This window comes from Sander lucioperca, chromosome 4, assembly GCF_008315115.2.
Source record: "Sander lucioperca isolate FBNREF2018 chromosome 4, SLUC_FBN_1.2, whole genome shotgun sequence".
NCBI lineage: Eukaryota > Metazoa > Chordata > Actinopteri > Perciformes > Percidae > Sander > Sander lucioperca.
Genome location: NC_050176.1, coordinates 7,636,237 through 7,648,282, shown reverse-complemented (window position 1 = coordinate 7,648,282; position 12,046 = coordinate 7,636,237). Strand labels below are relative to the sequence as shown.

The window sequence follows — 12,046 nt, the reverse complement described above, 5'->3', positions numbered from 1 at the left end:
AAGGCTAGGGTGAGACAAAGTGGAAAATCAAAGAAAAAGGTAAAGGTGCAGAAAAGACAGAAATTTATTTAGTTTTAGGGAAATAAACACTTTTCTTTGCTCAGCCTAATTTCAAGGTTGGCTGCCTTAAAATGGACCAATTTTCTCCTCAGAGAGGGCACAGAGATATCAGGTGTACTGACATGAGTTTGAGCCCGGCTTTGACAGCCCATCACTTTTTAAGCCATTACGAAGAGGAGACACTGACAGTATCATTGAGCAAAATGTTTTGGGTTCTCGTGTTAACTCTTAACAACTCCAGGAAGGCCTCGTGAGCTACAGTATTTAGGCACCAAACTCAATTATGCTGGAATTTGCTCTCTTCCGCTGCACATTTTTTCATTTTTCAGAGAAAGCGGAGATAACAAGGGCTCTGATATAACTAACCAGCACTGTCAAGTTTGCTAAAGGAAAACGTGGATAATAACAGGTTTCTGACCCATTTTTAGCAGTGGTTGGCACAGATGTAATAAATTGGTGTCTCTGGTTTAAATATCATTTAAATTACTTTAAGTTTTAAAGATACAATTATATATTCTAATGGGTAAATAAAGAATAGAGAGTTGACACTGACCTAGTACACAGATAAAGTGTTTATGCTCAAATCATTGATAAGTCATAATAAAAGTCAAAATAAAATAATTTGTCGGAAAAATAAGGATAAGAAGCCAGAATGTGAGAACACCATGTACTGTATGAGATCTTAACGCTTCAGTTTTACGATGCATATAATACATGATGTGACTATTGATATTTTCCTTTATTGCCTAGCTGCATACTTTCCCAACATTAAAATCAATGACTATGTGCCTGCTCTGCAGGTGCTGCACACCAATTTATCAGTTGTGGTCATGCACCATTTCACTAAGAACCAATTAAGAACCATTATAATGTTGATAATCTTTCAAGCCAGGTCTCAGTATTTCTCTTAACCCAAAAATGAATTTAGTTAATTAAGCATCATGCTACAGTATCTATGTTACTCCACCTTTTATGCTGTTCAACTCAGTCGCAAAATAACCTTGCCTTTATAAAATACTAGCCCTGATAAACTTCTTAGGTAAAAAACAAATACGTTTTAAAACATTTGATGGGATTATCCAAAGTAAGGCTGAAATAGGTATAGTGACACATCATCTAGTTGTATACGTTCATATTTTACATATATTGATCTAGTGCACACCTTTTTATTATTTTATTAACACCTTGTGCTTTGCTTTTTTTACCTGGCTAAAAAACAAATTGTATAAGAGCAACATCATCTATTTTGTTGAGTTAGCTAATACACATTTCATCCTTTGAAAGGCTGAAAATCAGTTTCTAATATCAAACCATTACATAATTTGTGAAAAACATTGTAGTGTGGGTTGTCTACACTGTGTAACTTGAGTGACAAGTTACTCTAAGTTTTAATCAAATGCTTCCACACATCACTTCTCAGATGGTTAGGTGTCATTATCATCTGTTCAGCAATGCTTGCTAGTTTTTTTTCCCACTTCCAAGAGAACAACAATCTAGAACAGTCTAGTTTACTGAGGGGAAGAGGGCTGTAATGGGTCAGACAGACAGAGCATTTTAGGAAAAGCCAGGCGTGTACTCCATGAGATTGTACTTCCTCAAACTTCTCTTTTTCTGTCCTTTTCTTTATTTCCTTTTCTGTCTCCCCCAGGCAACTTCTAGTGAGAAATAAAGCTTGGTGAGGGAAAGGAGGTTGATGAATGGCTGATAGGGTTGGTTTTACTGGAGCTCAGCTCAATGTTTCCCCAGGCCTTGGAGTCTATTCAGCGCTAAACCTCCCCTCCCCTGCTTCCATTCCCCAGTAAGAGGAGATTGAAAAGTCCTCCGCGCCTGCATCTGGGATGACGAAATACACACACTCTCATGCAACACACACCTTGTCTCTCACACATTCCCTTGCTGTACTTGTCCGTCTAGCTTTGTTTTCCTCCTCACTTTATTCAGCCAGAGCCCTGCAGCCCAACCTCTCTTTCTTCACTTAGTCAGACAACTGAGGCCCAGTGGTGTAGTCTAATGTATTGTAGTGGGTATACTGTACTGTATATATACTGTATATTGGCCTATATATTTGGGCCAGAATCTGCCTTTGGGGAAGGGGGGGCATATCATAGTGGGGGGTCTAGGTGTCCGTCCCCAGGGAAGTTATGAGCGTCAACAACTTTGTTTTCTGCATTTGGAAACACTTTAATGCACCAATTTACGGTGTAAGTACCTTTATTTAGGCTATGCTAAGAAAAAGAACACAGATGACAATTCAAAATTGATAAACAATATAATGGAAAGTATGTTGTTGTGTGTCATTGGGCATTTTTAAGTGGGTATATGGAAATCCTGGAGCTTTCTTAGTAGGTATACTACGTATACCTGCATATCACGTAGACTACACCACTGCTGAAGCCTTATATGGACCAAGACGAAAACTGCCTTTACTCTCCACTCTGCCCCTCTCTTTTGGTCATTCGCTATTTTTCTTGCAGACACTATATATAATGACATAATGGGCCAAAATTGGAGACATGTTAACATGAGATATCTGGAAAAGCAAAAGTGTAATTAATAACATTGATAATGACTGCATTCTATTTAGGATTATCAGGCCACGTGTACAGTTGTTATTTCCTGTGGATAAAAATTGGATGTGATTTAATATACTTTTGTTTTGTTACAACAAATTAACAGTTAGCAATAACAACTAGCTGGCTAACACTATCCATAAATATACACAAACAAATGGATGAATCAAATTTATGACTATGAGCTAGACTAAAGTTTTATCTTCTAATTCAGGTCGTCATTCACGCCTCTCTCTCACCCTCACAAATTAATCAGTGGTTAAACGTATTACTTATCAGATTAAAGATTAATATGGATTAAAGATTAAGATATTGATGATCTATCCTTGATGATATGAGAAAATAATGAACAGTTGTTTATTATTCATTTTAAGAACATACAATTGCAACCAAATTAGTGTTATAGTTTTATATGTCAGCATAAAGGTTAACAGTCTGCCTTCAAATATTTGGTAAAACTAGAAAAATATCTTTCAGTTCTTTAGTTTGTAACCAACAGTAACTCAGAGTGAGATTCAGATTCTGTATACAATATAATTATTACAACAAAGTGCATATCTAAACAGTTGCCAAATTACAAGCAATAACATCAACTAGTCAGAATATTGCCATTATCGCAATACAATTTTTTCATATCATATCGGAAATATATTAAAAAAACACCAGGAAATTTGCACCAACCTGACCCGATTTAGAAATTACAGCCCGGGTAGGGTCGGGCCTAATCGGGTTCGGGCAGAGGATCAAAGATCTAATACAGCTCCATATCTCTGCAAAGGTCAGCATCACACAAGCACGCTATATTTGCCATGTCCACTTGTTTTGCAAACCAATCAAATTTCAGGGATTTAAATCCCTCTCGTAACTAACCCCTGTCCACATATTTAGTTTAACTTGGAAATATGTCACATAACTGAAGCTAAAGATGCTTTAACTGCCTTTGCACTGTGATTATAATGGATCATTACTTGTTTTATTCATTGTTTTATTCATATTATAAAATATGTTAAAGGTTAAAATCCCAACTTTACAAGAGTAGAGCATACAGAGACTTGCGTAGAAACACCACAGATTGTGCTAAATCAGCTAAAGAAGCATGAGCAGCAACTTGTCCTATATGTATTTCTGAGTCCCAGTTGTGTCAAGAAGACTAATTAGAGGTAATGTCATGTGGAAATGTGAGTCAAAGCAACACCAGTAATGAAAGACAAAGTCCCCCATGGGCCACAACTGTTTTTTTCCCCTCAGTACTTCAGATCTGAGACAAGGGATGGAGGAAGTCATTACCAAGTGTGTGGTGGTGGTGTGCATGTGTGTCTGTAAGGGGTTAGAAGTAAGGATAAGGGTGATGAAATGCTGTAAAAATCTGGGAAGTTGCTAACAAGCACATTGATTTGAGCTTAGAGGGGAACAACAAAGAGACAAAAAGAGAGGGAGCCAGACTGATAGCAATAGAAAAGAAGGTTAGGAGACACAAGACAAGAGAGGAGGAGAGAAGGGAGCGAAGAGGAGAGGAACATAGAGGACAGGGGCTGAGAGGAGAGTTAGCAGTTTGTTTCTGCTAACTCACACGTTTTAAGCAGACAAAATGATGCAGACGGAGCATACTACTCATTTGCACGCTCTAGTTTTTAACAAAGAGACACTCTATCTTACTATACCACACACACACACACACACACACACACACACACACACACACACACCTGATTCATGCCAATGTGCTAGTTTCTCTTAAAGAGGGAGCTATACTTCACAAGTCTCTTGAGGAGTTTCACACACCTCAGCAGCTTCTCTTAAATAAACAGATTGGATACACACTCTCTTCTTAACTCAAGGTTTAGATATTTTTAATAGAAGACATTTCTCCCCCGCACTAACAGCCAAGTGTATAATAATGTTTTGAGTCAACTGGCAGGTCACTGACTCCAGTCTCTCTACAGGCTTTACTTTAATGATGGTGGAAGGTTAGGGAGTCAGGTTGATGGGGGGTGATGGAGGAAGAAGAGAAATGGGGAGAAATAGAGAGAGAAGGAGGGTTTATGAGTCACACAGAACATGACTTTGACTTTTCATGACCTTAACAGAAAAACAGAAACACCTAAACAAAAAGAGGAATAAGTAGTGAGCATCATCAAAACAACTCTCACAGTCACCCACATATCACATCCACTTGCTTATTCCGCATATTGCATAAGTAATATTTTTGAGAGAAAATACATGTTTTCCTAGAGGTGTGCAGATAGAATTACTACAGACACAGATACACCTCTTACTACATATCTTTGACCTGGCACACCCACAGAAATCATTTAACAGGGTCAGAACACATTTAGTCCACTGATGTAGACGGATGAAAACGAGAGAGGAAATTGTGACCAAAAGCAACTGAAGACACTCTAGAAAACAGCAAAGAGAAGGAAGAAACTGATAAAAAGAATGCAAAGTGGCCACAAAGAGAGCTGAAAGCATGCACAAGACAGAGAGCAAAATACAGAGAAAAACAACTGTGCAACTGACAGAATCTGAAGACCAATCCAATTTTATAAGGCATTACATAACCTCTGTGGATAGCTCTTTTTGCATTAATCTCTTGGGTTATGCAAGCCATTTCTGGGCCAAATCTCTAGATTTATAGCAATGAGCTTATGATTCAAACTATCTTTAGTTCTTTTACAGCAAGCTGTCACTGCTGTAGTAGAAAATGCACAGACATGGATTCACAAGCACATTCACAATTCTCCCTCTCACGCAAGACAGGATGATAGTCAGATTAAGCACACACACATATGTACAACAGCTTTACTGAACTTAAGGCCCAAATGTAACACTCATTGTTGCCCTGCTTAACAACCAGACACCAGAGGCTCTATAGACTTTTAATATTGATTACCTGTTCATATAATTAACATTAAACTTCCCTCACCAGCAGATTTGACCTTAAGTTAATACTGATATTCCTGTGGTGGTGTGCGCATGTATGAATTAGGAAGGAAGGAAGAAAGAGAGAAAAACCCCATGATATATATGTCAGTGTGAATGGTATGGTTTCAACTGTAAACATTAGAGCTTAAAGCAACCACTGATTGAGATTCCTTTTGTTATGTGAATGGTTGACTTCAATAGTTTGACTGGCAAAAGGAGAGGACATGAGAATACCACTGGGGAGAAGAACTAGAATTACAATTTACAGAGGTACATAAAAAAAACTTTTATGGCACAGATGAAACTTGAAGTGCAAAAAATGTGTGAACAGATGGCCTTTAAAGCAATCTTGGCCACTACAGAGAATTAAACCCTTCTCTTGTCTCTTGGTGACGCAGAAATGTCTGACACCATCTTTTGTGATGAAACAAATTATTAGAAAACCACAGCATTAACGGTAGCAGTAATTCAGAAAAATAGAATTAACTCATAACATTATAACTGCAACTCATAACAGCAACATTAAGTCACATTAACTCATAACAGCAGCATTAACTAATTAAAACAACCAGTTGCAATAAATGACTGAGGGGCAAAATGAGAAAGGGGCACCTTGAGTGACCACAGAATTAGGTCTAAGTTGGGTTTAGTTTAAGCTTAATGTTTATGGTTAAAGCTCATTTTTGCCCCAATGTCACATATAAGCAGCACTTGAGCTAGTGCCCCAGGGGGCATGACCAAAGGGAACATTTGCCCATGTTGTTGGGAAAATACAAAACTGAGGAAAACACCCACGACTATCGTTTTCTATGTACTCACACTGTCGGCAACACGTGAGCAGAAATTTTATCACATTAGTTCCGTGGATCTTCACATCCAGACTCCTGTACTATAAAGTGACTACTTATTTCATCCACATGGCCTGTCCAGTGTGTGCTACACTGCAAAAAGGCCATATCTTCCTGCCCTGTGACAGATCCTTTTATCTATTAGTATATTAGTATTTTTTTTTATTTTTTGTATTACTCAACTTTCTATTTGTCTCTTTACAGCGGTGACATGATCAGGCACAAACATGCTGACCATCCACCTTCACATTGTCGTCAGCAGCTCTCAGTGATCTGCACCCTAGAGTCTGTAATGTGTAGCAGGCGGAGCCCTGTCGTGTCTCCTTCTCACACTAATACATCTCAGGTGCCTTGCCAATCTAATTGGCACCAAATTCAGCTTCATTTCCATCATGCTGCTCCGTTAGCTCACATTGTGAGGACTGCACACTCAGCAAAGACGAGGAAATGCAAAAACCTGTAATGAATTAACTCAGGTCTGTGTGCTGTTGTGTGTGAGCAAGTAAGTGGTGCAAGTAGAATTTCTGCTTTGTGCAGAAATGAAGGACAGTGCAATATCCAAAACAAAGAGATGGCATTTTATCAGGGATCCTTCAAAAAAATCCAATGCAAAGAGCCAATATATGCATATTTGAAAAACACAAGTCAACCCAAACTCCACAGATGTCAAATCAGCACTTTGCTGTTCTCCCATGTCCTCCCTCTTCTCCCCTACAGGCTTCTCCACTCACATTTTCTCATCAGTCCATCCACCCGCACAGTGACAGCCTTAAGACTGAGATATGTTACACAAAAGGCTGATTATAAGAGATTTCCTATATCATTATGGCCTGCAGGCCAAAACACAACACAATTACAGTACATTAACATAGAGGGAACACAAATATAGACTACATAGAGCAGTTTAGTTCAGGTTTTTAATCTATATAAGTATATTGCATCCTGAGTTAAATCAATAGATGTTGTTTTTGTCCATATATTGGTTTATTTTCACTCTCAGCCATTGTCTGCAGGCCACATTATGTTAGTCAGCCTTTGTGTGCTCTGATCATGCATCTCTAGTGAATAAAGTCCAGCCACCTGCAAGTAGTACTGAGCGGATTTACAAATTAGGGTGTATGTTATGTACAGTAACACAACCCTAGATCAAATCATTCCCTCAGTGGTCAATTACAGCTACCTTCTGCTTCCTCCTCAGCCAACTACAAGACTCGGATGTAGCCATGAGACTAATGCACGCACGCACACACACACCAATTTGGAATTGTGAAGGTGGATGAACCCTGTTCAGCTTTGTTCTTTATTTTCCATTTGTCTTGGTCGGCCTGCTTGTCCAGATTGTCAGACCATTTGTCTGTATTTTTATCTGTGTGACTGGCTACATAATGTGTGTCTTTGAAAGCAATCTTGTACATTATTGGGGACAAAGGAAGAAGAGCAGTATGTCCACAAAAATGGACAATATTGGGAAAAGTGAGAGAAAGTAGGTAGAGAAAGAAACTATTTTAACTACACAGGAGTGCTTTAAGAGACACAAATAGTATAGTAAGAAATCTGAACTGAAAAAGGACTGTAGTATGCAGCTTTGAAGTAGCACATCTTGAAGGACTTATTTACCCAAAACAATGTAATGGGACATTGTTTATCTGTCAGTATGTCACTTTACGTCCATCACACCAGCAGACAATACTCTGGGTTGATACTAAAATAGATCAACATCAGCCATCTGTGTGGAAATACTGCGTTTGTTGATTTGCATCTGAGTGATATTTGGGAAAAACTATGATTGTAAGCTACTCAATGTGTTATCACTATGGCCTCCTCTTTTATTGTCTGTTTGCTGACAAAATGCAATGACTGCATTTTCTTGGTTTGAATATACACAAAGCCAATGTGTGAGAGTATGGAGAAACAACATAAAAATGCAGCAGATGTTTTTTGTGTTGAGAGAATAATCTATTATTTCACTAATAATACTTTCTACTCCCTGTGTATTTTACGGTGCCAAGAAAATCAATACTCATGTTTTTCAAATCACAAATCACTGTGCAGTTGTGTGTAGCGAGGCAGGAAATATGGTGGATAAGTATGCATTTGAACTACATAGCATGACAGCACATCTCAGTATGCCACTAATAGCTAAAAACAGTGTATCCTCCTTTAAGCAGCATCTGTTTGCTCAGAATTGATTTAGTCACTAATGGTTTAATTGAATGGACCCTTTATAGTATTACATTATAATCTATAACATTTTTGCTGTAAGGAAGCAAGCATTAGCCAACATGAGAGACAAAGGAAAGGAGAACAGTGTTTTTATTTTTTATAGTACAACTCCTTGACAGCCAAACTGCATTACCACCTTACTTCAACCATACCCTCATTTTTTTTTTTTGGACTAACTGACAGCAGGGACCAAGGGAAATGAAAGGTGTGGGAACAAAAAATTGACACCAACAGAAAACGATTGGACACACTGCATAACCCTTCTCTGTTCCACTTTACTGTAGCAAACCATGTGGAAAGATTGACATCAGGAGGCAAAGTTGATGTGCCATTTCTCACACCAGTGTTTTTTAAGGACTGAGTCAGGATCCAAATGCATTTTGAAGAAAGATTAGACTGCTTCCTCAAGTAATCCAAAGCTAAAAACTATTTTTCCCTCAAAAGCCATTCCATGTTGGCAAGGTGGACATAGTAATTCTTCATGCTGGTATGTTAGATTAGACTTCACAGTCGCCTAAAACACATCGCGGCCAGGGTTGTGAGAAAGACCAATTTTAAAATGTGGCTGCCGAGACATTACAGTGGCACGCACGGAGCCATCCACTTCAAGTCTGACAACTGAACTCAGCCTTGTGGATGTCCCTGCCATATTTAAACTCATTTTTCAAGAATAAAATCCCTCTTGATTTTCGTACTCTCTCCTGCTCCCTGCAGATGTGTTATATGTCTACAAAATGACTGCAAAAGGCTTTGGATCAATACAATACTTCATCTATGATTTGTGAGCAGTGTCGCAGGCAGTGAAGAGTGTAAAAGAGTTCAGCAGGGTCTCTGTAGACATCATTATATTGATATATACTCTATACCTGTGTCATCGCAGTGATCAACGATGGCAGAAAGACAAAGACTATTGGCCCAATCAAGGCAGAACAAAGACGTCACCCATCTACAGTGTGATTCAGTTGTCTTCTCCAACTCATACCTATTCATAATTCTACTGTTCAACATTAGCCATCCATCTTCACGGGAGCCTGACAACCTGTGTGATTTATTCAGTCTTGACCATGAAGTAGATATTGCATAGACTGGACAGAACAAGCCTGGGTGATCTATCCTAACAGGGTTGATTTAGATCCATCCACCGGTCTGTGTGTGTGTGTGTGTGTGTGTGTGTGTGTGTGTGTGTGTGTGTGTGTGTGTGTGTGTGTTGGCCCTATAGCTGTATCCGTCAGCAGAAACATGCAACGTGCTGACGCAGGGGATAAAAAGATACACACCAACGCAGTCACACTGACAGGAAGCTGTGCAGCGTGTCAATATAGGATCAATACAGGAACAAATAAATCAACAGGACATTAGGGCCCTCATACATAATCTTAAATCGGAAAAGGGTGTAATTAGAGCACAATGCTTTCTTAAACATGTTGAATACAATATGCGGGAGTACAAGTGTTTTCTTGGCTGGATAATTCCTATATCAACGCAATGTAGCCGGTTAACAGGAGGAATATCACCTACTGGTTTCTCTTAATACCAGTTCAGATTCAGAAGCAAACACTGGTTGATTGGATGAATGAGGAATGGGGTTATGCGTTATCATCACCTGCACAAAACCAACAGCCACTAACAAGTCAGACCCTAGTAGTTGGTAGCTTTAGGATACAGTAACTTACCCCTGCAGCTCCTTGACAGACATGGAGATCTTGAGGTTATGTCCCAAAACATGGAGGGCAGTGAGGATGTCAGCCCACTGGACCATCTCTCCCAGAGGACCCCCCTTCAGCACTTTGGGGCTGAAAACATCTCCAGACTCCTCAGTTAGGAAGCCTACATGGACCAGGATCTAAAGGACAAAATAAAAGTAAAATAAAAGTCTGTAGAGAAGCTCAACAATAAGCTCCATTTGAGAAGAATATTCAACTGAATATTCAACCAGTGCACAAGCTTTTTGAGGCTTTATATTCTGTCAATGACTACTTATCGTCGCCATCAGTCTCTAACTAACATGACTTAAATGGTTGAAAGGGTATTTATTTTTTACAGTAGTTTTGGCCATCATTTCTATTTTTTATAAAACGCTCACCAAAGTAATCAATGAGACCTGGGAACATGGTGACATTGCAAAAATGAATGCAACAAAAACGTGATCAGCTACTGTAGATTATTTAAACCACTTCCTTTAAAAGTGAAACCAAAAATGAGTGCACCTGAAATTAGATCAACTAAGCAATGTATGGTTAAGTACAAGTTGAATTAAGATGTTGTTACAGTATGTAATCTGTGACGGATGCTTACAACTGATGTTAGAGTAGTTCCAAATAAGTTTGGCTAACCTGGGGGTGCACTTATAACTTGTATGATCTGCTTGTGTTTTTACCTTGGTCCCACTTTTCTTTTGGCAACGTCACAGTATTCATAAATCGCAGCAATTAACTTTGTGAGCACAATGTTGTTATTACTGGTGGAAATGATGACCAAAAGAAGTTGTAATAAACTGGAACTATCCCTTAATGTGGTAAAGTTCGACACAGTTATGAAAAAAGGCATACAGTTTTTTCTGAGTAAATTCTTCTACATTTAATAAACCATTTACTAACATTAACAAAACCTTTCCCAATACAATTGACAAATTATTAATGATGTCCTGCTGCTAAATATGTGTACCTTTGCCTCAATTTCAAATTTTGCATAAAGTGGTAGCTCTGAACTCGTAGTTTAGATCCACAAATCTGGAGTAAAATATCCAAAAAAAGCAGTAACTATTTAAAACATGTATTTTCCCTGCTAGATAATAGGTCTGAAAACATCCAGCCATTCTTTATTATGTACCATATTGCACATCTATCCAAATAAAATACATTACAGACAACATGTCTTGATGGTGGTGCACTAAGTTATATACACATAATGCCCAATGTCATAAAGTACATTTAATTTAATCTGATTTATATTATATCATTTATATATGTGTGCGTAGTGTACTGTATAAAGTTAAGCTCCTTGAAAGTTAAGCTGTGCAAAATGTTTTAATGAGTTTGAGGATTAGAATTTCAGACTCTTCCAAAAGAAAATTATTGAAACTGAAAAGTAATTCTTTGAAATCCCCAATGAATGATTCCCTCATGCTCCAATGGAACAGCATGCACATGTAGACATCTCATTTCATATGCACCGTATGTCTATACAGATAGCTGCTACTAATTCCTAAGCACCCAACTGGAAAATCTCTTTTGTTTTAAAACATCATATAAAACGTGAAGGAATTATCACAGTTTATATGTTGCACTATCATACAACTTTGCACTTACAGGCTACAGTCCTGTCATGCATGTGCACCTAGCTACTGCGTAATTAGTGCAACCCACCGACAAATGAGCAACACGTTCCCTTTCACAGCGGATTAGACACAGCCATGTCCAA

The 12,046-nt window shown here is 38.4% G+C and overlaps 1 protein-coding gene across 3 annotated transcripts in view; it reads right to left on the bottom strand.

Annotated features, from left to right (window-relative positions):
- The window catches only part of LOC116042850 (alpha-1,6-mannosylglycoprotein 6-beta-N-acetylglucosaminyltransferase B-like), a 128,217-nt gene that overhangs the window by 40,493 nt on the left and 75,678 nt on the right, over window positions 1–12,046 (bottom strand). For all 3 annotated transcript variants that reach the window (XM_031289255.2, XM_031289256.2, XM_036000762.1), the window contains one exon: window positions 10,300–10,469. In XM_031289255.2, the coding sequence (XP_031145115.1) occupies window positions 10,300–10,469 (170 nt within the window). The remainder of the gene's footprint in view (window positions 1–10,299; window positions 10,470–12,046) is intronic.